The sequence below is a fragment of the Eumetopias jubatus genome, unplaced genomic scaffold (assembly GCF_037043125.1).
Source record: "Eumetopias jubatus isolate StellerSeaLion01/CBP00866 unplaced genomic scaffold, mEumJub1_p1.0 scaffold_16, whole genome shotgun sequence".
NCBI lineage: Eukaryota > Metazoa > Chordata > Mammalia > Carnivora > Otariidae > Eumetopias > Eumetopias jubatus.
The window spans coordinates 79,918,665-79,945,988 of NW_028274822.1; the positions used below are offsets into that span (position 1 = coordinate 79,918,665).

At 48.8% G+C, this 27,324-nt stretch overlaps 1 protein-coding gene across 2 annotated transcripts in view; it reads left to right on the forward strand.

Moving 5' to 3' along the window:
• KSR2 (kinase suppressor of ras 2) overlaps positions 1-27,324 on the forward strand; it is a 403,757-nt gene that overhangs the window by 329,844 nt on the left and 46,589 nt on the right. For both annotated transcript variants that reach the window (XM_088019751.1, XM_028116658.2), the window contains exons 11-14: positions 7,462-7,503; positions 8,160-8,232; positions 11,752-11,800; positions 13,751-14,118. In XM_088019751.1, the coding sequence (XP_087875877.1) occupies positions 7,462-7,503; positions 8,160-8,232; positions 11,752-11,800; positions 13,751-14,118 (532 nt within the window). The remainder of the gene's footprint in view (positions 1-7,461; positions 7,504-8,159; positions 8,233-11,751; positions 11,801-13,750; positions 14,119-27,324) is intronic.

A 27,324-nucleotide genomic window follows, 5' to 3' on the forward strand; every position in this document is an offset into this window, starting at 1 on the left:
AGCTACAGGTCACACTTCCAAGCCTAATCAGCCACTAGTGAGTGGCGGGTAGGCAAATGGGGGTCCACTGCCACACCTAGGCAGCACCCAGATACAACTACTGATTTAAGGACAAGCTGTCACCTGCCCACACTGTTTTGATCAGGGCTATGTCCATAGGAATGGGGCACATTTTGAAGTCTTGGCAATATGGGGATTTTTTTTGTGAAGTTCAAGCCTGAGGCAGTCTTGTCTCTGTCCGGTGGGAAGGCCACTCACTTGGCAGCCACCAAAGACCATAATGTGAGTCAGCACCTGGAATCATCTCGGCATGTGCTTCCCCGAGTCAGTTAGGCCAAAATTGCCCGCTATGCCCACAGGCTGGGGGCTCCCACTGTCACCTCTGGGGTTGTCCATTTCCATTTCCCTGGAATGGGGTGAATGGAAGAAAGACCCTTTGATGCTTCATGAACCCCCCAAGTCTGGGAAAAAGTGGGTTTGGGTGCTTTCTTAGAGTTGCTCCACCCCACCCTCAGACACTGACTTCGGGGTACTGTCCCTGAAACTGTTTGCTGCTTGCTTAATGGCCAGGGGCTGAGAAAGGACCTCTTAAGGGAGAACCATGTGTCAGAGTGCCATAACTCTTTCTGTCCCTTAAAGACTCTGCTGGAATCTTTAGACAAGACACCTGGCTAACCAGGGCTGATCGCTGTCTCCCTGAGCTTCTTCATTCCTTCGGTCAGGTCCCCAAGGCGGTGTCCTTGCTGATTTGTTGCTCGCCTGCCAGCGGATCTGCACCTACTCCGGAGCATCTCATGACAGTGATATTTGGGGAGTGGGCTGCAAGGTCCTCTGAGCTCTGGAGCTGGGCTGCTTGGGTTCAAATGCTACCTCTACTACTTAATACCTGCATCATGCTGAGCAAATCAGTTACCGCTCTGTGCCTCTGTTTCCTCCTCTGTAAAATGGGGATAATAATAGTATCTGCTTTATAGAATCATTGAAGGACTAAACCTCATCATAGACGTACAGAGCTGAGCAGAGTGCCTGTCTCACTGAAGATCTTAACAAATGCTGGGGCGCCTGGGTGGCTCAGTTGGTTGAGCATCCAACTCCTGATTTCGGCTCAGGTTGTGATCTCAGGATCGTGAGATCGAGCCCGCATTGGGCTTCACGCTGGGTGTGGAGCCTGCTTGAGAATCTCTCTCTCCCTCTCCCTCTTCCCCTCCCCTGCTCTCTCTCTAAAAATAAAAAAAAAAAAAAGAAGACAAAACAAAAAAAATACCATGGCCACCGTTTTTGGCATTTCTCACCATCACTGCTAATTCATATGGGCCTAATCAGAATTCTGGAAATAAAGAGGAAATTCTCATATACCCTGGTGTTAGGAGTAGGAATTGAATTCAACCTCCTGAGAAGGTAATTTTGCATTGTCTATCAAAGTTTTATATGTACATTCCTTGGACCAGCAATATCACTTCTAAGACTTTATATACAGATATGCTTGCATAGGGCACAGGGATCTATACATGAGGATTTCATTGCAATAGTGGAGGATCTGGACTCAACCCAAGAGGGGAATGGTTGATACACTGTAATATATCTGCATAACCAAAGATTCAGGGGCCCTTAAAAAGAATGGGGTGGCTCCTTGTAGATATCCTGACATGAAAGAGATCCACAATGCAGTTTAAGTGGGAAAATAAGTGACTTGCAAAGCAGTTGGTATAATAACATCCTATGTATTCTAAAATTATATATAGTTGTATACATATGTTTATATGTGGGTGTATATATAGTTGTGTATATGCATCAAAAAAAAGTCTGTAGGAACTTCACGGCAGCTATTTCTAAGAAGAATAATTTTATTTTATGCATTGCTACAGCGTATAGAATCCCAAGGAGCATGCACCAGTTTTGTCATTGAATAGTAATAATAAAATGCAATATTGAAGTGGAAAGCAAAATAGGACCTTCCAGAGGAGCAGCCAGACCTTCTCCCTTGACTTAGGAGGTTTTAGCAAAATTCCCTCAGAATGACAAGTGCCTCTCCTGTTCATATAAGGCCCTAGTCACTGTCACACTCTTGACTGTGAACCTTTGCTGACGGGAAAGCAGCTTTGACCATGGTTCCATGCCAGTTGTTGAGTTTTCTAAAGACTATTCCAGCTAATGCCTAGGCATAACCAGTCCCCAGCATTGACTGATCTAGAACGTTCTTTTCCAAAAGGGTCCTAGAATGTTCTTTTCCGAAAGGGTCCGTGGGGTTAAGAGGCATTTGGCTCACTTGTTAACCTCATGACATACAAAAGAAGAGTTTTTATTTAGAAAACCAAGAGCATCAGGTATAGACTTGGTAGGATCTGTGATCAACCTCCTTGTTCTGCGCCACTCCCTTCCAAATCCCAGGGCCATGTTTGACCTGGTGAGTGGCTCATGGGGGTTTCCTCCCTTGCAGAACCGCCCACCTCCCCTTACTCTACCCTGATTTCCTCTTTATGCTCAACAGTGCTCCTCCTTCCCTGCCATGATCTTTTTCATTTATTAACTTATTTAGTGCCCGTGTCCTCATGACAATCAGAATTGTCAGCTCCATGAGACTAAGACACATGTCTGCTTCATTCACCCCTCTATACCTGAAACCCAACACATTGCCTACTGCTGAAGGCACTAATTAAATGTTTTATGTGTTTGTTTGTTTGTTTTTTTAATGAGGGATGGATTGAGTGAACGAATGAATGACTTGAAATTCTTGCACTTCCCAGGGCTGCAGTTTTCTCTCTTCAAGTCACCTTCTGGCCCTCAGACTGCATTCGCCCATCTATTTCCATACACATATTTATTGAGCATCTACTATGCACCAGTACTATACGAGGCACTAGATTTGGAGCAGTACACAAACCAGCCATGCCCTGTATGAGTTTCCAGTGGCTTCTGTGACAAGTCACCACAAGCTTAATGGCTTAAAACAGCCCAAATGTATTACCTTACAGTGATGGAGGTCACAAGTCCAAAGTCAGTTTCACCGGGCTAAACATCAAGGTGTCCGCAGGGCTGGTTTCGCCTGGGGGGGGTGGCTAGGAGAGAATCCACCTCCTTGCCTTTTCCCAGCCTCTGGTGGCTCTCTGCATCCCTTCTTTGCACGTGGCTCCACACCTCTTCCCATCATCACATCTCTGACTCTCCATCCCTGACTTGGATCCCTCTTGTAAGGACCCATGTGATTACACTTAGGGCCCACCCAGAGGATCCAGGATAACCTGCCCATCTCATGATCCTTCACTTAATCATACCTGCAGAGGCCCTTTTGTCATGGTTTCCAGCGATGAGGATGTGGACCTCTTGGGCAGAGCGGTATTATTCGGCCTGCCAGTCCCCATTCTCGTGGAGTCTGCAGCTTCGTGGGAGAGATGGGTTAGCCACATGGACGCACACCTGAAATAAGTTGCGACAAGTGCTTTGAAGGAAAAGAACAACGTTACAACAACCCCACTGCAAATTCAAGAGGAGAACAAGTTTGGGTTGAAGGGTCAGAGGTAGCTGAGTTCCAAAGATGGGAGAGAGTTGACCAGGCAGAGGGAGGGGAGCATGTACAAAGGCCCCGCCCCAGGAAAGAGCTGAAAAAAATGTCCCCATGACCTGAGTGCCACGAAAAAGGGAAAAATAGCACCAAGGAAGACTCAGAGCTGCAGGGACTCCTCCCTGGCAGGGCATGGCAGGGATCTGCATTTTAAATCTGAATTTTATTTAAAAGGTGTGGGCAGGAGATGACTTATCCTCCCTCCTTCCTTCTAGATCCTTCCTCCTCGAAAACCACTCAGACTGCTTTTGGGGGGAGACCTTCGGGAAGGAGGGAAGGAGGGAAGGAAGGAGGGCTTCAGAGCAGAGATGCCTTCAAAGCGGTTTGCTTACGTCTCTGGCCTCCGGGCCACCTGAAGCCTTCCAGGTCCCGAGTCCTCTTCCATTCCAGAGAGTGAGGGGGGCCACTCAGCTTTCCTGGACAGGCCATTCGGGTTCATCGGCTTCCTGTTGGAGCTGCTGCTCACTGGTGGCTATTGTCGGCAAGGACAGGGCTCACGGCCACGCCTTGTCTCCTCTCTGGCCACTCCCTCCGTGTCAGTCGTCAGGAACGAGCTGTTCCCCGGCACACGGAGGGGTCGAGGAGGGGGCTGGCTCTGCGAATGGAGGCCTTTGCCAGCGTCCACTTTGCCTGACACCTGTCCCTCTTGGGAGCAGTGTTCCCTCTCCCTCCCCTCCCCCAGCTGCTGCTCTGTGAAAGATCATTACCAGCTAGCCTTTTCTGCAGACGCCGGATGGCCTCTCCCAGCTGGGGAGGGAAGAGATCAGCTAAGCCTCTTGAGAACCCCAGGTAGTTTTTCCTTTTTAATTTTAGCCCCTTGTTGACTGGGTGCAATGAAAACAAAAAAAACAAAAAACAAATCTAAGTTATCTAACAGGAAAAGGTCCTTGAAATCACGGAGATTGGTTCTCTTTTAAAGCTCTGCTCTGTGACTTCGAATGAGTTGCTTCCCGTCTCGGGCACCTCATTTTCCAGAATTAGAAAATGCATCCGTTCAGATTCCAACTATCTGGGATATTTGGGGATTGCTGTGCTAGAAGAGAGTTGATTAATTCTACAAACATGAGTCGTGCACCCACTGGTGCAAGGGCCCTTGGGATCCTGAGATACCAACACTTGCTGTCTGTCCTGGGAGGTTTATAAATCAGTTCCAACCTCAGGGGCAGCTAATGAGTTTGCTCTTTGAAATTGATTTTCTCTTAATTATAAGTCATTCTTGTCTGTTTATTAAGAGAGCTTAGAAAGATAGTGGCTTAACCGTTGCAGCTAATGCTTATTTAGCTCTACTGTGCACTCTGGTCTCATGTAATGATGATCTCAGCCCTGGGAGGGAAAGACTGTTCTTATTCCCATTTTATACACACGGAAACTGAGACTCAGAGTTGCTTAAGCTTTTACAAACAGCCAAAGGAAGAGCGAGGATTTGACCCTCTAGGATCAGCTTCCTACTCCTGCTGTCCAGCTCCTCTTTGCTTTACACTTGAAGTCAGCAAACTTTTCCTATAATGAGCCTAATAGTAATATTTTAGACTTTGTGGGCCATACAGTCGCAAATATTCAACTATGACGTTGTAGCATGACGTAGCCAGAGACGGCATGCAAATGAATGAACGTGAGACTGTGTTCCAATAAAACTTTATGAACAAAAACAGGTGATGGTCCAGACTTGACCCATGGGGCCATGGTTTGTCAACCCCTGGCCCCAGCCTCTGATCCACTCCATGAATTCTGGGTGAGTCAACGTGCCAGTTGTAGGTTGCCCCAGACGTAATAAAATTATTTCTGGAAGCATATTCATCAGTTCAGACTCCTATCTGACCCCATTCCTGCTCACTTCCTCTGCTTGGGGAGATGAAACTCTGTGTGACCTCCCCCGTGCCCATGATACCCTTGTCCCCCCTGCTCCCACCTGCATCCCACTGTTACCAGTAACTGGTAACATCAGAAACCTCGGGGATATCTGGAAGAGCTGGCCTCTGGTGAGTGAACCGGAAGTGAAATAAAGTGTAGGCGAAATCAGCAACGAAGTTGAGGAAATTTCTTTTATCCCTAAATATAGAGATCAACTCATGGTCATGGTGGGCAGAATAATGGTACCCCAAAGATGGCTATGGCTCTAATTCCAGAATCTGTGTATGTGTTACTTTCTATGTGACTTGGCTTTGCAGATGTAATTAAGTTAAGGATTCTGAGGTGGGAAGATTACTCTAGATTATCCAGATGGATCCTAAATGTAACCCCAGGGGTCCTTACAAGAGGGAGACAAGAAGGTCAGAGATGGTAGGAGGTGATGTCAGGACCAGAGCAGAGACTGAAGTGATGGTCTCTGGGCCAAGAGATGCAGGCTCTAAATAACCAGAAAAGGCAAGGGACAGATTCTCCTCTGGAGCTTCCAGAAAGAACCAGCCCTGCCGACACCTTGATTTTAGCCCTTTGTGACTTATTCGACACTTCTCATACCTCTAGAATTATAAGAAGGTAAACGGGTTGTTTTAAGCCACCGAGTGGGAGGTAATTTGTTACAGCAGCAGCAGGAACACTAATACAATGCTCAAAGCAAAAATTTGGAAAACACAGGAAATGCATATTTTTATTGAAGTATACTTGACATATAACATTGTGTAAGTTGAAGGCGCACCACAGAATGATTTGATGCATGTATGAAGTTGCAAAATGATCACCACTCTAAGTTTAGTTACCATCCATCACCGCACACAGCTACAAATTTTTCTCCTGGTGATGAGACTTTTTAAGATGTACGCTCTCAGCAACTTCCAAATATACGAAACAGTATTGTTAACTGTAATCACTATGATGCACGTTACATCCCCAGGACTTATTTGTCTTATAACTTGAAGTTTGTGCCTTTTGACCACCTTCAGCCAGCCCCCTAACCCATCCGGTTCTGTCTCTATGAATATGGTTTTTTTTTTTTAAGTCCACGTATTAACTGATATCATACAGTATTTGTCTTTTTCTGTCTGACTTATTTCACTTAGCACAGTGCCCTCGAGGTCCATCCATGTGGTTGCAAATGGCAGGATTTCCTCTTTTTTATAGCTGAATAGTATTCCGTTGTATGTACATATATAAATGTGTGTGTGTGTGTGTGTGTGTGTGTGTGTGTGTATACACACACACCATTTGCTTTATCCATTCATCCACCAGTGGACACTTGGGTTGCTTCCATGTCTTGGCTCCTATAAATATTGCAGCAATGAACATGGGAGTGCAGGTATCTCTCCAAGATAGCGATTTCATTTCCTTTGGATATATTGTGAGAAGTGGGTGTGCTGGATCCTGTGATAGTTCTGTTTTTTAATTGTTTGAGGACCTTCCAGACTGTTCTCCACAGTGGCTGCACCAGTTTGCATCCCCACCAATGGTGCCCCACACTCTTCCCTTGTTCCACACCCTCGCCAGCACCTCTCTCTTATCTTTTTGATAGTAGACATCCTAACAGGCGTGAGATGCTATCTCATTATGTCATAAAGGATTTTTTTAAAGCCTCTCTAATCACTCTGGCAAAGGGAAAAAAATGAATATTTTAGAGATGGCTTGACAAAGACTTTGTGTGTGTGTGTGTGTGTGTGTGTGTGTGTGTGTGTGTGTGTGTGTGTCCCTATGCAGTTAACAAAAATGGGACTGTGCTCTGGGTGACTCTCCAAGTTGAGATGCTCTATTTTCAGGGAGCTGCAGGTGGGAGGGTTGGCTTGGATGTGTAGAGCCCTGGTTCTTTTATACAGGCCCTCAGGCCCTTGTGATTTAGGGTGTTCTGCAGAAATCTGGGAACCCTCGAGTGTGGGCAGAGAACCCACACAGTGGCTGCAAGAGCCCGATTTGTTATTCGAAGGGACAACCCCGGGACAGCACTGACTTTGGTGTTTTCATTCTTTTACAAGCGTGCCACTACTACAAATACAAGCAGCAGTTCATCTTCCCAGGTGAGTCCATGAGTGCGTTCAGGCCCCCCTGAGAAGTCGGCGGAGGGGCACGCGTTGCTGGAATGGATGAAGGCAAGAGTTGTTGGGGTGGGCAAGCTCAAAGATGGTGGCAGTGGAACCACCAGCCCCCAGGATCGTGGCGAGCCACGGAGGCGGGACAGGAGAAGCTGGGAGGTCCCAAGGGCACCGTGGTACCAAGGAGATCCTGAGGCACAACAGAAAGGCCTGAGAAGGTGGTCTGCAGTAGAAGGACGGGCCGTGGTGAGGAGGGGTCCAGAGCCACGTGGCAGGGGAGAGGTGGTCAGAGGGACTGAGTTGGGCACCGGGAGATGTGAAACCAAGTGGCCTCATCAGCCCAAAGAGAACTCAGGAATAGGGGGTGATTCAGAGGTGACCAGTGGGTGCTTCAGGTCAGAGGCTTGGGGCTCTGGTACCCCCTCGTTATCAATGGGGTATTTTGTTCAGGGTGCCATCTTGGGTGCGTGTAAGCAGGAAAAGTTCAAGTGATTGAGGAAGGGAAAGAAGGGATTGGCCAGCCCCAGGGACCCATGATCTGATGAGAAGTTCCTAGCTGCCCCATCTCCCAGGAATCAGGTCTTTGGGGGAGGTTGTGGACTCCATGTTGGGTTTCTGACCGTCTCATGTCTGCTTCTCAGATGTGGTGCCGGTGCCAGAGACACCGACCCGGGCGCCCCAGGTCATCCTGCATCCAGTGACCTCGAATCCAATGTAAGTGGAACAGAGACCTCCTTCCCCTGTCCTGGGTCTTCAGTCTGCTCAGGGTCGCTGTCTTCTGTCTTCCTCTTCCTGGAATTGATGGGGTGGGAGACTGGGGGAGAGAGAGACTTAGGGAATGATTTAGGTAAAGAGAAGGAGAGAGAGCGTGACAGCGTCTCTCAGCCTGGGCCCAACGGACGAGTCAGCTCTGTTTTGTGTCCTGGCCTTGCTTGTCAAGGGTGATTTCCAGGGGCTGACCATTTCCTTAGGATCCCCAGACTCTTCTATGATCAGAAAGATAATGTTCTGCCATAGCTAGAGCTTGATGAAGGAACAGTTACCCTATGTCATTGCCCCCCACCTTTAAAAAGCATAATTTAGGGTTACACGAGGGATCGGCAAACTACAGTCTATGGGACAAATCCAATTTGCCACCCGTTTTTATAAATAAAGTTTTATTGGAACACAGCCACGCCCACTTGTTTACAACATACTGTCTATGTGGCTTTCAAAGTACAACAGGAGAGCTGAGTAGTGGCAACAGAGACTGTAGGGTCTGCAAAGTCCAAAATATTTACTATCTGGCCCTTTACGTACCAAGTTTGCTGACCTCTGGTTTATACCATTATAAGAATAATCTAAGCTAATTTTGGAAAACATGGACTGTTCTGTAAAAAAAGAAAGGAAAAATCATCACTCATAGTAGGACCACTCTTAGAACTTTGACTTGTGCTCTTTCTATTCATATTTTACCTGCTTGTGTTTCATGGTCTACACAGTTTCCAGCCAGCTTTGTCATCCCGTAAAGCTATAGCCTCACATTTTTTGTATTATTCTAGACCCTTTATAGGCATTGTTTTTAATGGCTGTAAAATATCATTATTGATGTAGAAAAATGTCTTTAACCATTTCCCAATTGCCAGATCTCCTATCCTCCCATATTGCACTGTTGTAAACGACACTGCAATGGACATCTTTGCATGTGGCATCTTAAGCATCCTTGGGACACAGACTCTCTTTCCAGGTGGTCTGTTGGTGGTGCAGCCCCAAGTGAAACCACCTTCCTTGACTTCTTCGGTTGTGGCCAAAGTGGGGGGCATGCTAGGGACCTGATTTCGATTTGGCCAGCTTCCCAACTCCCATGTTTGCCTCCTTGGTTGTTCTTCTGGCTCTCCTAACTACTCCATCCTTTCGGACCCGGGTTATGGACAAATGGTACATCTGTGACATCAAAGGAGCAGCAATTTGCCGGGGATATTGTGCTGACATCTAGCTCCGGATTGTTTCTCTGATGCACGTAAACCAATTCCACAATTTGTGCAGGATGAACCCCAGGTTATTAACTGGCAGTCAGGGCGTGCCAGCGAACTACAGTCCGTGGCTGACTGCGATCTGCTTGAACGTGCATGGAGCGACGGGCTCTAACTCTTCGCAGAAGGAAATCATTTAATCGCCGGGCTACCGTAATCACGCCTGATGCAAGCAGAGGAGGGCTGCCTGTTCTGTCGTTGGGTGTGAGGGGGAACTCCAGCTGCATTGTTCCACCCAGATCGCCCCAAGCCGTTAAGTTCCCAGCATTTCAGCTGTCACTGGGTGGTTTCATTCTGTACTGTAAATAACTCCTTAATATGAAAGCAGACAGCACTTTGTGACCCACCCTTCTTTCCCCTTCTTTTAATTCCTCTAGCCTCTCAGGCTCCCTCTCACCTGGAGCCCCTCCAGCAAGTGGACTGGCCCTGTCTGCAGGGTCGGCAGCTTCTTGGGGTCTCAGGGTCAGGAGAGCAGTGGCCCCTAAAATGAGGGGTGGGTAGGGGGATCTGCTAAGCTTCCCCAGGGGAAATAGGAAGAGCGCAAGATGTTCATTGTGATTTTTTTCCTGCCACTGTTTCCAGCTTTTCTCTGCTTTCAGCAGCCCAGTTACTGTCTCCCCACCGCACTACACACACACACACACACACACACACACACACACACACACACACACACACATCCTCTCCTCTGAAAACACACCTCCAGAAACACCTCACATCCCCATCACATTCCATGTGCTCCGACAATCCCCTCAGACCGCAGTACATACCCAGCTACACTGTCAACATACGGCGTGCCCCTAACATCCCCAGGAGGTACACCCAACTCCCATGCACCCAGAACAACCCCTACACAGAGCACATCCCATTGTACTCACGTGGTAGCTGATACATACTTAGCACTCACACACACAAACACACTGTGTCCCCCAGCACCCACACGTAGCACGAGCCCATGCTTAGCACAGCTGCAGCTCAGGAGCTCATGACTGCATCACCCTCGTGCATGGACACATCTGCATGTGCGCGCGCGCGCGCGCGCACGCACACACACACACACACACACACACACACCTGTGTCTTCCAGTCCAATACGGTTTCGCTCATTCTCATTCCACACTTCCCGATTTGATGTGATTGGTAACATCCAACAAACTCAAACACTGAGAATTTTCAAAATACATCCAATAATCTCCCTGGGGCATTTTCATCATACTCCATTTACTCAATTCATACCTAACTTCTGTCCTGTGTCACTTTTAGCCTTTCTGCACAGTATCTCCGCGCTTGCTTTAGTCCTTTCGGTAGTGATATAATATTCCTCAAAGTCAGGAGCCATGCCAGTTTCGACTCCGTATCCCTCTGATGGCCTCACACCGGTCCTGGCATAGGCAGGTTTTCCCCGCTATCCGAAAGTAGAGCATTCCCATGAAACCTTTCATGAGCCAAATTGGTGTCATGCAAAGAAGCAATTATCATTCATTTATATGGAAAAATTGGAGGTGTCCCCCAACCCCCAAAATTACTTCTCTTAGATGAAGCCCAGATGCTCATGGACACAGGTCAAAGCTCTGGTGGCTGGATGCTGAGATGCCAAGGGTAGCTCCCTGGGAAGGAGCTTGGAGGCACCCCTCACACTGCTCGGGGTGCACGCTGCCTCTATAATGGCTTGCTGCAAAACAAAAGCTGAATGCCATGTTCACTTTTTACCCTCTTTCATAAAAGCAAAAACCCTCTTCGAACTTCTTTTGGTAGATACCAACGTAGATCTTTCGTAAAAGCAAAATGGCGTGATGCCAGCTTTCAGAAAGCAGGGGGTACCTGTAATCCCGAACCCCAGGGTTCTCCCGTAAGATTCTGAACCCAAGTGAATTTAGCAATCTCATTAATTCTTTCCTAGCAAACACCCAGAGCTCTGAGGATCCTAAATGCCTATGGCATTTAGGCCAATGTATAAGGAAGCTGCTAGATTAGTGGAAACCAAAGCCATAAAGAAAAAATGAGCCCTGAGCAGCCCCGAAAATCTATTTAAAACAGTGTCCTTGTCATTTCTTCTTCATGGCGAGGTTATGGATTATTTTAGACACAAGTGTTGAAGTGCAAGTTGAGATAAAGCCTTGATGGTGAGGCCTTCTCATTCCAAGACTCTTCATACGTGGATAAATAAGACACCGACCTCCCTTTTCACCTGAGGGTCACATTTATTTTTCTTTCTTTAAAGCTTGGAAGGAAATCCATTACTTCAAATTGAAGTGGAGCCAACCTCAGAGGTGAGAGTCAGAGAGGGAGAAACACCTTTCTCCTGGGGCTGCCCAGTGCTTGGCAGAGTCGACGGATGACTTTAATGACTCAGAGGGCTTGGGGCGGGTGGGGACGGGGACAAACCTGTTTGACGGGTGTTCTAACTCTGGGACAACTGACAAGGGGTGGGGGTGTCCAAGCGGGGGGGGGGCCCTCCCAGCACCAAGCCTAATGGGCCGTTATATGGTGTGCATCATGGAAACGCTAGTTGTGCAGAAGTTGGCAAGAGATTTGAATTCTTAGTTGAAAAATCAACTTAGGGCCAGGGGAATACCAAGGGGGATATGCCCCACTGCTTTCCAAAGAACACATTGGGGGAGGCAGTGTCCCTGGGGACACTGAGCTTGGCGGGCTTTTGAGAATGTTCTGGGGCTTCTTCCCATTGGCCAAAACTACTGGAGGAATAAATGAAGTGTCCTGGGTAAGAACCATGAACTCCTGACAGCCCTGTCACTGTGTCCTGAAGTGAAGGGAGTAGAACTAGGGTGTCCAGAGAAAATCGTGTCCTTTCTGCAATTACTGGGCTCGTTGAAAAATTATCCTGGGGGAAGCCAATGGAGACTGTGTCATTTCTCTTGGGTGTGCTACAAGAGACAGCTTGCTCAGGTTTGGGGTCAGGAAGACCTCAGGCTGCCTCGTCAGGCCCCAAGCCTCTGGGAATCCCCACTGGCTGGAGCTCCTGCTGCTTCCTCACTTAAGCAAAAGAACCCAAGGGCCAGGGCACTCCCGGCCACCACGCTGGGAAGGCAGGTCCCTGGACCTTCAGCATCTAAGGATTGCGGTGGTCACACCTAAGCATTCCTGGGCTGTGTGGGTGTGCGGGGATAAAAATGCAGAGTTCTGGCCCCAGCCTGCTCTTTTCTGATTCAGTAGCTCTGGGTAGGGCCCAGGAATCTGCATTTTCTCCGGAAGCCCAGGGGCTTTTGGATACAGGTGGTCAGGTGTGTGCAAGGGACTTAAGAGGCTTTCATCTCATTGAAAACCTCACACCATCCCCCAGGGTGGGGGGGGGCGGATTTTATTAGCTCCACTTTATGATGAGAAAAGCAAGTCTCAGAGAGGTCAAGCAGTTTGCCCAAGGTCACACAGAGGCCAGATTCCAGCTCATTTTGTCTAATTGGTAAGCCCATCCTATGAGCCTCCCTTCTACGCCCTGCTGCCATGGCTGCCGAGGAAGCCCGGGCATCTGGCCTGTGCGGAGGAGCTCTGACCTCTCCCCGTTTCTGACTCATCGGTTCCAAATCCCCTGGGGGGAAGCAAAAGGCACTCCATATTGAGGTGTTCTGTGCAGACGTCTGTTGCACCCACAGTTCAGCCTGTTGTCTTTCTTACACACGCAGGAGTAGGCAGGTCAAAACATCAGGGCAGAATCGGAGGGCGTTGGAGATTAGGAGTCGAGACACCTGCTTCTTAGCCCTAGCTCTGCCTGGCTGTGTGATGTAGAGCTGGGCAACCTCCCAGGGTGACACCAACCATCCCAGTTTGCTGGGACCAAAGGGCTTCCCAAGGGGACTTTCATTTTTAAGGCATCTCTACACCCAATGTGGGGCACAAACTTACAACCCCGAAATCAAGAGTCGTATGCTCTACCGACTGAGCCAGCCAGGCACCCCCTCCCCAAGGGGACTTCTAGTGCCCAAACCAGGAAAGTCCAGCAAACCAGTATGGGTGGTCCCCGAGCGCTTCTCCTCTATGAGCCTCAGTTTCCCCCTTGGCACAAGAGCATTGGATTATCATGATCTCCCTTTCAGCTCCTTCATCTTCTACGATTCTAGACAAGAGCAACCTGGGGCAAATAGATACATGTCCCCACCAGCTGAAAATGCACCTAGAGACATGTCTACACCCGGGGGGACTTCGTGGGAAGGCGGGGCAGGGGCAGGAGCTGCTCTGACCTCTCTCCCCTTTTCCGGCCACAGAATGAAGAGGGCCATGATGAGGCTGAAGAGTCGGAGGACGACTTCGAGGAGATGAACTTGTCCTTGCTCTCAGCCCGGAGCTTCCCGCGCAAGGCCAGCCAGACCAGCATCTTCCTGCAGGAGTGGGACATCCCTTTTGAGCAACTGGAGGTTGGCGAGCTCATCGGCAAGGGCCGCTTCGGGCAGGTGTACCACGGCCGCTGGCATGGCGAGGTGGCCATCCGGCTGATTGACATCGAGAGAGATAACGAGGAGCAGCTCAAGGCCTTCAAGCGGGAGGTGATGGCCTACAGGCAGACACGCCATGAGAACGTGGTGCTCTTCATGGGCGCCTGCATGAGCCCGCCCCACCTGGCCATCATCACCAGGTCAGTCCTGCCCGGGGCTGCCTGCCCCTCACCCCCGCCATGGACTGATTCCCAGAGTCCTGCCTCTGGCAGAGTTGAGAAGGGAGTTGGGTTCTGGTTAATGCGTCGTTCTGGCGAATGGAGCATCTCTAGCTCTGCCATTCACAATTATGTGGTTTTATGATTTGAGATTCCAGAAAATATTTTTGATACTAAAACCCTTTGGCAGAGCAGTGCCACAGGGAGAGCACCATAAGTGGGAAGGTAGGAAAGTTGGTTCGGGTTCCCCTGTGCTCCAAGTATTTGTGAAACAACATCACTGAGACTCACTGTCTCTGTGTGTAAATTGAACTGATTGGATCCAATCAGGGGATGGCAGACTTTTTCTGTAAAGGACCCAGTAGTGAATATTGGTGGCTTTATGGGCCATACAGTTTCTGTAGCAACTGCTCAACTCTATTCACTGGGATGTGAAAGCAGCCAAAGACAAGATGTAAATGGATGTACATGGCTGGGTGCCAATAAAACTTTATTTATAAAAGCGGGTGATGTGTTGGATTTGGCCCTCAGGCCCTAGTTTTGCCAACCGTGGGCTAAGATCGTGATGACTGTTATTCTGGCTTTCGTTAAAGCAGCAGATAACATTTGCAGGGCTTTACCATTGCTATTTTAAATATCCAGGATCCCTGATCTCTAGCTGCACAGGAGGGGTAGTGAGAAAATCTGACATTAAAAAAATGTCACACGATAGCAACTTTCCTGAACTTGCTCTCTGAGATCACCCAGTGACATGGGGCATTGAAAAAAAAAATAGCTGTCGTTTCAGTTGAACAGTTGTGAAACAATCCTTTGGTGTGTTTTTAAACTCTGGTTGTTGCTCCCCCATTGCATTAGGACTGGCCACAGCAGGGCCATTCCTGGCGTGGCCTGGGATGCCAAGAGTCAGCTCTCTCCTTCCCATTCTCTGCTCAAGTGATAAGATCCTGAATACACAAGCCTCTCACCTTGGCAGGAGCTGTGAGCTCAGGGAAGAGCTGGTGTGTCTTTGGTCTGTTCCCTTGTGATACAAAGCATCCTTGAGCCCATTTATAAGATCTCAGTGGTCAGAAGAAGGTGTGTTATTGTCCATTAGCATTGATTATACAGATGATGGATTGAATCCATGTGTCCAGTGGTAAATGTTTTCAAAGGATTGGAGATCGAGAGATGGCCCTTCAGTTCTCCCTAAACCAGGGTAAAAATGGTGGTTCTCAACCCTGAATGGGACAGAAGAGGCTCTCAAATACCCAGCTCATATTCAGGGGCTGAGCTGTTCTTAGGAGGTGAGTGTATCAGTAAGCTTGTGCTAAGTAACAAACTATCCCCAGTACTTCAGAGTTTTCCTCTATTCTGTGGACAGTTCTACACAGAGCCAGGCCCCGTGGCTGGGCTCTTGGACGTGTCTGTGGTCAGCTGCCAGGCCAGGCCAGGGGGCTGGTCACTCTTGGGTGTCCTCACTAACTTGTCTACAGGTTGGCAGGTTATCAGCAGGGGTGCCCCAATTCCCCTTCTCATGGTCTCTTATCTGCCAACAGCCTAGCTTGGGCTCATTCCCAGGGTGGTCTCAGGGTTCCAAGGGCAACAAGAGGTCGAGCCCTGATGGGCAAGTGCCTTCCACACCTCTGTCCGTGTTGCATTGACCGATGGACATTGGCCAAAGCAAGTCACGTGGTCAACCTAGATTCAAGGCATGGAGAGACCGTCTGCCTCTGCAGGGGAGGGTTTGCAATATCACATTGCAGGGCCACAGATGTAGGGAGAGGGACAATTTGTGGCCACTTGTACAACCTGCCACAGCTCCTTTCCTCCTCTTTGTTATCCAGAATGTATCGTCCTCATGCATAGCCCTTTATTTGGGGTGCACACATCTGGTTGGAAGGTGGTCTCCCCCCCACACACACACACACGCTGGTCTTCTGCCTATTGCTCCCACCAGTCTGTCACTCCCAAATTTCTTTCTGCTCACCTCCTCACCTTCTGGCCCTCTAACCCCTCTTTTTGACATCCCCAAACTAGAAATTCCAAACCCATCATCTCCTATCTGTTGCCTGGCCCTTCTAAGGACCTCTTGCCCCCCACGCTCTGACTTCCGAAGCATTACTGGTGGAGCCCAGTACCCCAGGCCTCCCTCACCCCTTTCCCAGGGGCTGGCTAATTGGAAGTGGACAGATTCGGTTAGCAGTCATCCTTGAGAAACGAGTGGTCATTATGAAAATGTGTCACTCATCCCGTAAGCCAGCTGCATTTGTGGCCCCTTTCTATTGTGTACAAACTCTACGCCCTGCCCCCTCCCCAAGCGCCGTAACGGCCTGCAGATTTCACAAATAGCGCAGCCTTTTCCTGGCACCGTGATAAAGACTCTGCCGCTTTGGGACATGTAATTGGTCTCTGAAGTGTTTTGGTATTTTGTGTGAAGAAGCCAGATGAGCCCCAAAGAAGTGGCATTTATTCCATATTATTGTGTCATTATATATTTATCTTGGGGGGTTCTGTGCACCCCCTTCTCCCATTTAGCACCACACACTTGTTGACCATCAGATCTCTTATCTGAATGTTCAGTTTGAAACCCGATATTTGAGTAATTTGATTAATCACCTGCATCCGCATAATTGGCTGGCCGAGGTCGATGGTTGGACAATAGCCAACCAACTGGAACAATTTTTGGACCCTGGATTTATTTTACAGGGAACATAAGACGAGATAATTACCTGGCATATTCCAGCTAAATTCACAATGGCGTGTTCTAGCCAATTACTTAGTAATTATCATCGGAGTTAACAAGTATTTCTAAGATTAGCTTCCTTGTAATGTGATGTGTATGGCTCTTAGGGAATGAGTAATAACCAACTAGTTACCCAATTGCTATATCCACAAATACAATTAGCAGCAGGATTGCTAAATCGTTTCACGATTGGGTCATTATGAGATTATTGCAAAGCTATTGGTAGTCTGCACAATCGCTCATTTAAAAAACTCCAAGTGGAATTTGAAAGCCGATTGAGCTGAATGAAAACATCTCTCATCCTTCCGCCTTGCTGCAGAGTTCCCTAGGCCTCAGTGTCCCCATCTGAAAAATGAGGAGGTAGAAAGAAGTAGGTGCGTTCTTTGTGGCCCCTTCCTCCATCATCAAGGCCAGCAGCATCGCCTCTCCCTTCCGTGGTCACATGGCCTTCTTCTGTGGTCAGATCTCACTCGTATAAGGATACTTGTGATTGCATCTAGGACCCAGCCATCCAGAGACATCATCTCTCATTTCAACACGCTCAACTTCTACAAAGTCCCTTTTGCAATATTGAGGTAACTTTCACAGTTTCCAAGGATTAGAACCTGGATATCTTTGGGCTCCAGTTTTTAGTCTATCCCATCACCTTGGACCTAATGAATCAAGTCTGTTTGTAGGTTAAGACTTTCTAACCAGCCCATTTGAATCCAGTTAATACTTGGGAACCACAGCTGGGGAATATTACCAGGGAGTACCTACTTGTGCCCAGCGCTGATGCTAGATGTGTCCAGCTAGTGCAGCGGGAAACGGAAACAGGAAAGTTTTCAAAAAAAAAAAAAAAAAAAGACCAGACAAAATGACTAAATAATTAGGATCTCAGTGGGAAGAAATTTGTTATTTATCTGGTAACAGGAGTATGGACCAACCTACCTTAGCTGTGTGCCATGGAGACAAGACCAAAGCAAAATGCTACAGTTGATGCCTCCAAGAGGCCCCCCTCCCCCGTTAGGAGGAACCTAATTCCATTGAACCCATCTGGGCCATATTACAGATATAGAAACTGACACCAGAAGAAGAAAGTGGGGCCGGGACAGGAGCCCAGGTCTCTAACAATGCACTCGATCCTCCGACAGCTTGAAAACCCCGTTCTCCCCCAGTGCTTGTCCATTCATTCAGTCAGTCATCAGATATTTAGTAAAGACGTTGAGTACCAGGCACTTTGCCGGATGCTAGGGGAGGGTGGTGAGCAAGACGGGCATGGACCCTGTTTTCAGAGTGCTGTTGTTCTAGTGGGGGGAGACAGACTAGTGCTGAGTAGTAATGAGATCATTTGAGTAGGTCCCAGCGTGTTGAAGGAACTGAACCAGAGCAGTGCTACAGAGGGACTTGGGGACTGGAGTAATTTTAGGTATGCATTGTGGGAGGGAAGATCCAGGCAGCGGAGACCTGAGTGCAAGGAGCCAGCTCTGCGGACATGGTGCAGGGCGCACTCAGCAGAGGGAGCAGCAGATGCAAAGGCCCGGAGGTAGGAGTGAGCAGGGTGTGCTTCGGACCAGAGAGAAGACTGTGGTGGCAGAACGTGGTCGGTGAGGACAAGGGGTGGGAGGTGAGAAAAGAAGCCAGCAGGAGCCAGACTGGGGGGTGGGTGGTGCTCATGCCTGGTGAGGTGGGCACCGACGCCCACAGCAGCCCCTCAGCCTCCACGCTATATTTGAGGCCAGATCATTCATTATAGGGTCTGGCCTGTGCATTGTAGGATGGTTAGCAGGATCCTGCTCCCTACCCACTAGATGCCAATAGTACTGAGTCTCTAGTTGTGAGAACCAAAAATGTCTTCAGATAGTGTCAGATGTCCCCTGGGGCAAAGTTACCCACAGTCGAAGAACCGTTGCCCCAGAGTCTCTGATTTAATTAGTCTCTATAGGCCTTGGGTTCTGTATAAAACCTCCCCACATGACTGTAACAGGCAGCTGGGAGACCCCGCCAAGACCCTCTGCTGTAGGTAGGACCTGGAAGGCTGGCGAGAGGTCTGGATTTTATGCTCAGGGGAGCAGGCAGCCTTGGAGGGTTGTGGGCAGGGGCGGGAACTGGTGTCTTCAAGGACAAAAATGGAGAAACTCCCAAAATAGAGGGTAGGGGCTCAAGGAGAGTATTTTGACAACTGCAGAGGCCACCAAAGTTCAAGGAAATGGCAGTTTATCTGCCCTAACTTCCCATTATGGTCAGAGCCGATGACTTCACCAGGCGCCAATGTCCCTTTCCCCCCATGCCAGCCCGCTGCCCTTGGCGGGACCAGGAAGCGCTGTTAGGAGGCCTGCCCTACCGTGGTTAGCGTTCTGCCTGGGCGTCTGCCTCAGCAGCGGAGATACCGCTGCTCCACTCACCAAGGCTGAGTCTAGAGAGGGAGACGCTGCCCCATTCTTCCCAGAAAGGTTTATCACAATGTCCCAATGCCCTCATTAGCTTCTGCTCCAGCCCTGTCTCTCTAGAAAGGAAGACTCAGTGAGCTTTGGGGCCAGGTAGAGACTATAGTTCCATCACGTGGTTCCTTTCCTTGAAGCTGAAGGAGGCACAGCTGACCCTCCAGTCTGAAACCATTTCCCTGCTTGAGGGGCATTTTTTTTTTAATGTTCATCAACGCAGAGCCCCCCAGATAACACCAAAGCAGCAAGAGATTCCACCAACCTTCAGCAAGGACTTGGCTTCAGGCCAGGCACAGTGATGTTCTCCCATCCATTACTGTGCCCATTTTACAAATGGAAGAACTGAGGTCAGACAAGCAAAAGGAGCCCTGGCCCAGGTCACAGAACAAAGAACGGGCAGAACTCGGAAGTGAGCAAACACGTACCTGACCTGTGCCCCGGCTGCCTCAGCCAGGTCAAGGGGAGGAGGCGAGAATACTCACCCCTGATCGTATCCGACTCACCTGGGGGACTTGATAACACTATAGGAGCCATGCCCCATTTCAGTTCAATGCACCAAAGCCTGTGTCTTTTTTATTAAGTTCCAGAGGATCTGGGACACCACAGTTTACAAGCCATTGACTTATTAAACTGGTTTCATTTTTTGTAGCTTTGATTCTGTTTATGTACTAAAATACCCCGTAAGTTACTATGGGGCCAGCACGCACGCACGCACGCGCACACACACACACACACACCCCTCTTCCATATACACTCCACGTTACCCATTTTCTCTCCCCTTTCTCTGTCCCGCTCTTTATCTTATCAAACACACACTCACTTTCTCTTTCCCAGCAGAAGACTTATATTATTTGTATTAGCAACTGACAAAGTTCCCATGGCCCACAGAGCCGCCTCCCCCCACCCCCAATCTTTTTCTAGAATCCCCAGATTATTTAAAGCCATGCTTCATAGCATAGACCCCTGGCTAGCATCACCTGGGAACTCTTTAGAAAGGCAAATGGAAGATCAAGAACCCCCTCCCTCGCGATCAGGAGCTCTTGGGGTAAGCCCATTGTAAGTTCTCCAGGAAGTCTGCCCTCCGCAGCCATGCGTGGGACCCTGACTGAGTGCCCGGCTGTGTGCCACTTCTCAGAACACTGTTCCTATGGTTCATACAAGACTTTCCATTCCAGGAGAAGAGATGGTCAGTAACAAATCAAACAAGATAATTAAAGCATTGCGTTAAGTGCTGTGAAGGCCACAAATGGGGGGTGGGTCAGAGTGACAGGAGGGCTGCTTTGAGGAGGGGCTGAGGAGAGGTGTCTTGGGGGAGGGGACGTTTGAACTGAGAATGATGAGAAGCAGCAGGGAAAGAGCAGTCCAGGCAGTGGCATAGCAGGTGCAAAGGCCCTGAGGTGGGAATGAGATGGGCACATTTGAGGACCAGAGGGAAGCATGTGAATGATCGCAGAGTGATACGGGAGGGCCTGCAGGGCCTCAAAGGTGTGGATAAGGGTGTAGAGTTTATACTATGGCAGTGGGAAACGTGAAAGATTTTAAGCAGGAGCTAACTCACACCACTCTGGAAGTTTCCAGATGGCCTGGTTGCTTGCTGCCTCCACTTACACACAGCTAGTTAGTTGGTTCAGTGTGTCAAAACATCATCTGGCTGAGAGCAGTGACAGCATCAACCTAGCCCAGCCCTGAAGGACACAAGCAGAGGAAACGGGATTCTGGGGTGTCCTGGCTGTCACCGGTATTTCCACCTGTGTGGGGGATGACTGAGTGGTTCCTCTGTATTTGGGAGCACCGTGAATTTCAGGAGGCCTTCTCAGGGATGGGAGTAGGAGGGAGCAGGAAAATAGGGGCATTCCATAAACACCTTGTTGTGATAGAGGGGTTTGGGATGTGTGCCCCAGGAAAGAGAAGGAAGAACAGGATTTCCCCACTGCTTTCAGGAAGATTTTTTTTTTTAAATTTCTCATTGGGCGAGTGTCCTCAGTCCCACCCAGTCGCTGGGTGCCCAGAGTCTGAATGCAGCTGTGAAGTCGTATGAGGTTGGCTGGATCCCCCCGCTGCACGCGCCCAGCACCCAGCCCCACCGGTCTCCCCCCAGGGACAAGGTAGTAATGAAATCCTGCAGGGCCTCGTTTGCACGGCATTCTAAATCTGGTCAATATCAGGAGCTATTTAATAGACTACTTCCAACTCCAAGTCAGTTCTTGTTTTTCATGCTTTCGAATATAATAGCACCAAGCTGCACTATTTAACAGACAAACGGAGGACCCTGCCTTCTGCTAAGACTGTAGTAACTCCGTGCCCGAATGAGATCTTGACTTGCTTTGCCAGTAACTCTGTATTTGTGGGCTTTCTGATTTTTTCCCCCTTCAGGCCAGTTTGATTGTCCTAAATATAACATACAAGAGTGGGGGTGGGGGGGCGCTGAGCACATGAAGATTCCGTCCCCCGCCATCTAGTGGAATCGTCTTCCTTTTATGTTCAAAAAGCTGAATTGCTTTCCCTTTATAAAGCACAGCTGAAAAGGTTTTTTTGTCTGTGGCTGCCTTTAATTGTGCTGGAATGTGAAGCACCCCGGGACTTTTGTGAAGGAAGCGCTATAAATGCAGTGCATCATTATCATCATTGTTATTAACATCATCTCTGTGCATTGCATATGCCTGTTGGTAAACCATCGTATGACCAGCAGAGGACTTGCCTGGGTGAAGACTTCGCCACTGGCCACCACGTTCCTCGAACCTCAAAGATTCTGAATTAGCGTGCAGGCCATCTGTTATCACTTAACAAGTAACTTGTGTGTCTTATTAGGCAAGTGATAACTTGTTATTGAAAAATGCAGAACAGCAAAAAAAAGAAAATGAAATTCACCTGTAATGTCTATGGCCAGAGGCAGTCACGTGAACGTTTTGGTGTATATCTTTCCAGGCAGTTTTCTCAGTAGACATGCAAACTTACAGTTTGTATTTGTCGCGGTAACAGTAGCTGCTATAACAAATAAGTCTTAAAGCTTTTGATGGCTTTATACAATAGAAGTCCCATTTCTTGCTCACATAATAGTCCAAGATGGCTATTCCTGGATGGTAGGTGGCTCTTCCTCAGGTGTGGAGGGATCTGAGACCAATCCCATCTTTTGGATCCATCCCTGGGGCTCAGAGTCCTCTGCTTCTAGCTGGGGAAAGAAGAAAGTACATAGAGGTTGTGTGGGATGTTTCAGTGAGCCATACTTATAAGTGGTACATGCCTGTGTCATGGGTTGGCACAGTCCCTCGACCACACGTGACTGCAAGGGAGTCTGAGGAATAGCCAACTGTATTCCCAGGAGGAAAATGACATGGGTTTTGGTGAAGAGCCAGCAGCTCTTTGACACACACACACACACACATACACACATTTATGGATAGCTCTTCCAACCCATTGAAGATAGACTCATCCGACAATCTTGTTCTATGACTTGCTACTTTCACCAACTACGTGTACGAATGCCCTGTTTTTTGGATTTGGGTCTATTGCAAATTTCTTCACTTTTGTGTACCTCTGTTTCCTTAACTATAAAATGGGTTGACCTTTTTGTCTCTTGCAAGGTAGTAATAAGAATTAGAGATCAGGCTATAGCTTAATGCCTCCTATAACCAGAGGTGCTCAATACCTTGTATCTCCCAGTTGCTATAATAATAATGATGCTATCCTAACAACGATGATGGCAACAATGATAGTGGAGGCAATTAACATGAGCGTATTTCCTCCCAGGTGCCAAGGCCTCCTTGGTTCTACGAGCAGCAGGTGTTTTGTGTTTATTATGATATCAAATGATATGAGGTGATGGCTATGGCTTGACCCCTTGGACTCATGGCTTGTACCTTGTACCTCTCTGAGCTTCAAGCCGTCCTCAAGGAGATGTTGAGAAAGGAGCTGGATATACCAGTCCCCAGCTTGGATGGAAGGTTGAGGCTGGAAATAACCATGTGTGAGTCATCTGCAGAGAAGTGGTGACTGAAGCTGTGGGCTTCTGTGGAAGCTGAGGTCATCCAGGGAAGAGCAGGAGGTTGCCCAAGGACGGAGCCTGGAGCATCTCTGGCGTGGGGTGTCTTGGTGGGGAAGGGTCACTGGGCACAGGGGATTGGGAAGAAGCAGGCAGGGCTAGAGGAGCCCAGAAGAGCATGGGGTCCTGGAGCCAATCCAAAGTGGCATCCTACTGCCTCCCTCTCCCCATTGCCTTGTAGGACATCGCCTTGTTTTATTTTCACTAGAACACTTCTCACCATAAGGTATTATCTTGTTCCTCAGTTTGTCTGCTTGCTTTTTGTCTCTTTTTCCTACATCTCTTCCCCCACCCTAGAACATAAGCCTGGGGAAAGCAAGACCTCAGCTACTTGGCTCACCTCTGCATCCCCAGCCTCTAAAACCCTGGGTCCCCCTTAAATACTTGTTGAATGAATGAATAACCATTTCCAAAAATATATTCACACGCATTATCACAGCCTGCTCCTCTAGGCAAGTGTAGTAGCAGACAATGAATGGTACTGTTTACTCAGAATCACTGAGAAATGAGTGGGACATAAGTAAAATATAGTACAAACTGGGTGGTGTGGGGGTGGCTATAGGATGTGGGAGAATTAACAGAGATCAAAAGAAAAAGATGCCAACTGTGTGATGTAAATTATAATGATAAAGAGACGGAGTGATCTGGGGGCATTGGCCCCAAACGCTCATCATGTATAAGGCCCTGGGTGTGATGGTGGGAATGAGGAAGCGAAGGCATGCCCCCTGAAGCTCACAGACAGGTAAGTGGGATGATTCTCAGTATCCTTGATCTCTGCAATAGGATCCTAGGGAGCTGTGGGGACCCAGATCTGGCCGCTGACCCAACCAAGGAATTAGCCAGATGGACAGAAGCTATTGGCATTCCTTTTTTTTTTTTTTAAAGATTTTATTTATTTATTAGAGAGCCAGCACAAGCACGGTGAAGGGCAGAGGGAGAGGGAGAAGCAGGCTCGCCGCTGAGCAGGGAGCCCAACACGGGGCTCCATCCCAGGACTCCGGGATCATGACCTGAGCCAAAGGCAGAGGCTTAACCGACTGAGCCACCCAGGCGCCCCGTTATTGGCATTCTTAACAGCAAGACCCGTAATGCAAAGGGTTGAAGGTGGGAAGGGACAAGATGGGGAAGAGGCAGGGGAGTCCGCAGCTGGGGTATAGGATCCATACGGGTAAAATAGCAGGAGCTAAGGAGCAGGAGACGGTCTGAAAGGACCTTGTGAGCCAAGCAAGCTAAGGAATCTGGACTTTTCTTGCAGAGGCTGGGGGAGCCACCCAGAGTTTTAGCCAGAAGAGCGACACCGTTCGGTTTGCATCTTAGAAAGACCACTTTGGGTCAATGCCTTTCCTTAGAGGAGGTTGCAGCAGGATTGTTGATCTATTTCCCCCCCCCACCCCCTCCAAGAATGGTGTGGACAGTGTGGACCCTCACCAGGCATCAGTGGGAACAAATTCGGGTTTCCATGCCCCCGGTTCTAAAAGATCCTTGGGCTGGCTCCCTGAGTGAGGGGAGAGCAACGGCAAGCTGCCAGTCCTTTGGAAACAAAGGCGTCTTCAACAGTGTTCACTATTTACCCGAGTTAAAAGTAGCTAGCTGCGCTCCCATGTTTTGAAGGCAAGTGTGGGCAACATCGGGTCCTTAACATGTGTTCCAGAAACCAGAGGGACAGTTTCCTCAGCTTTGCTGGCAGGCCATGTTTAAACAAATTCAGGAGCACGGGGGTAGCCTCCCAGAGGAAGGCAAGGTTGCAGTTAAAAGCTGGTTCTCTGCCATCTGATTGGCCTGAGTGCGAATACTGGCTTTTCTGTCTTTTGAATGGGTTTAACGACCCTCAGAAGTGGGTACCATTCCACTCCCCCATTTATGGCCAAGGACACCAATGAAGTAGGTGCCTAAGGTTATAGAAATTTGGGGGGAGGGAGGATTTGAACTCAGGGTTGTCTGATTCAGACCAAAGTTCGTATCAATCACCAACCCCCTTCCTTTTTTTTCTCTTCCTAGCTGAGCATAAGTCTGTCGCTCTTTTGAATGCCCCTGGGGCCTCTTAGAACCCTGCCCTGCTGGTCCTCTCCCCTGGGCAGGTTGGGGGGTGTGGGGGAGGCTGACCTACCTCCAAGTCTCGCTCATTGTCCGAACCACCGAACTTACCTGGCTTATGACTTGTTGAGTTGGCAGGTGCACCTTGAAACCTCTCCCCTCCCCTCCCCTTGTGGTGGCCTCCAGGGTGTTGTGGGTGGGCAGGGGGTCAGAAGTGTCACATCAGTGTGTTTTCATCGCTCTGGGAACTTGCCAGGCCCTGGGCTATGGTTTGATGTATTCCCCCAACCGGCCACGGTTGCTTGGGCACTGCTCAACTTTTGCTTTGTCCCTGCCTGGTCGTGTTTAAAATAATTAAGCCCATAAATCAAATAATAAATAGATATTGACTCTTTGTCATGGACTCTATCAGGATTGATTGACCAGTGGGAATGCTGCTTTCCTCAATCAATGGGGAGCCAGGGGGATAAATAAATCTTGATAATGACTGGCAAGAGGAAAATCAATACGTATATTAATATATGCTTTGGGAGCCTGTAACTTTGAATGCGAAAAAAAAGTTTGTTTTGGCAAAATAATGCAATATATGTTAAGAAAAAAAAGAAGAAGATAGCAGGAGGGGAAGAATGAAGGGGAGTAAATCGGAGGGGGAGTCGAACCATGAGAAACGGACTCTGAGAAACAAACTGAGGGTTCTAGAGGGGAGGGGGGTGGGGGGATGGGTTAGCCTGGTGATGGGTATTAAGGAGGGCACGTTCTGCATGGAGCACTGGGTGTTATGCACAAACAATGAATCATGGAACAGTACATCAAAAACTAATGATGTAATGTATGGTGATTAACATACCAACAAAAAATTTAAAGAGACAAAAAAAGAGTTTGTTTTGGCAGAAGAGGGGAACCAGGGAGGCAGGGAGCATAGACAGACAGACAATCAGGATCCCTAGAGGCAGACATGGTGCCCGGCATACCTCAGGTACTCATTGATTTTTTTTTTTTTTTTTTTTTTTTTTTTGTGAACTACGGAAATCCAAGGAAAGGTCTGCTTTAAAGAGAAACTGTATTTAGTGTTTACTTTTTTTTCCATTCTCTGGATGGTGGGTCTGCCCGTGAGCTGCACCCTCCTCTGTTCTGGAAGGAAAGAGAGGAGAGAAGGACTGGAAATGACAGGGAACAGAGAGTAGGCTGCCTAGGGGACCGGCAACACCCATTGAGAAAGAGATTGCTGAACTCAGGGACAGGGAGCAACATCAAAAGAGCTTGGTTGGCACGTTGAGTGTAAGGTGCCTCTGAGCCTTTCAAGGGGTGATGTCAAGTAGGCATTTAGACCAATCGCTGTTCAGAGTGCAGGTCTGGACACGAGGTCCAGGGTGGGCAACGAGCTGTGCTATGAGAAAGGAGGAGCCACACCCCTGGGGAGAGAGGGGCTGGGGCGGTGCTTTCTCATAGTGGAACTCCCGGATGAGGCCCGAGAATTGGTATTTTTAACCGGTTCCCAGGTGATGCTGATGCAGTAGGCATCAGGGGATGGGGGAGAGAGAGGTAGATGAGAAGAAGGCAGGGTGGGCCTCCTAGGAAGCCTCCAGGAGGGGCCAGAGAATCGAGGAAAACCAGGAGGGGTATGTGATCCTAGAAGCCTGGGGTGGACTGTATTTCAGCAAGGGAGAGAGCGGTCAGCAGTTTCAGAAGCTGGTATGGAAAGGCCAGGAGGGATGCAGCTGGAAAAGTGTCCCCTGGAGCTCTTGCGGCCTTAACATTTTGTTGGCCCGTGATTTTTACACCTATTCGCAGACTTTCCTGTTTACCTGTCCAGTGACGTTTGACAACCGCACCCGTGTGCCTAGGTGCATACCGTGTGAATTTCCAGGTTAGGGCTGGGGTTCATGTGGGAATGGAGCTCTTTACCCTCTGAGCCAGAGGGACGGTGACTGTTCCGGTGATGCTAGTGACGGGTTCAGAGGGGGCGGAGG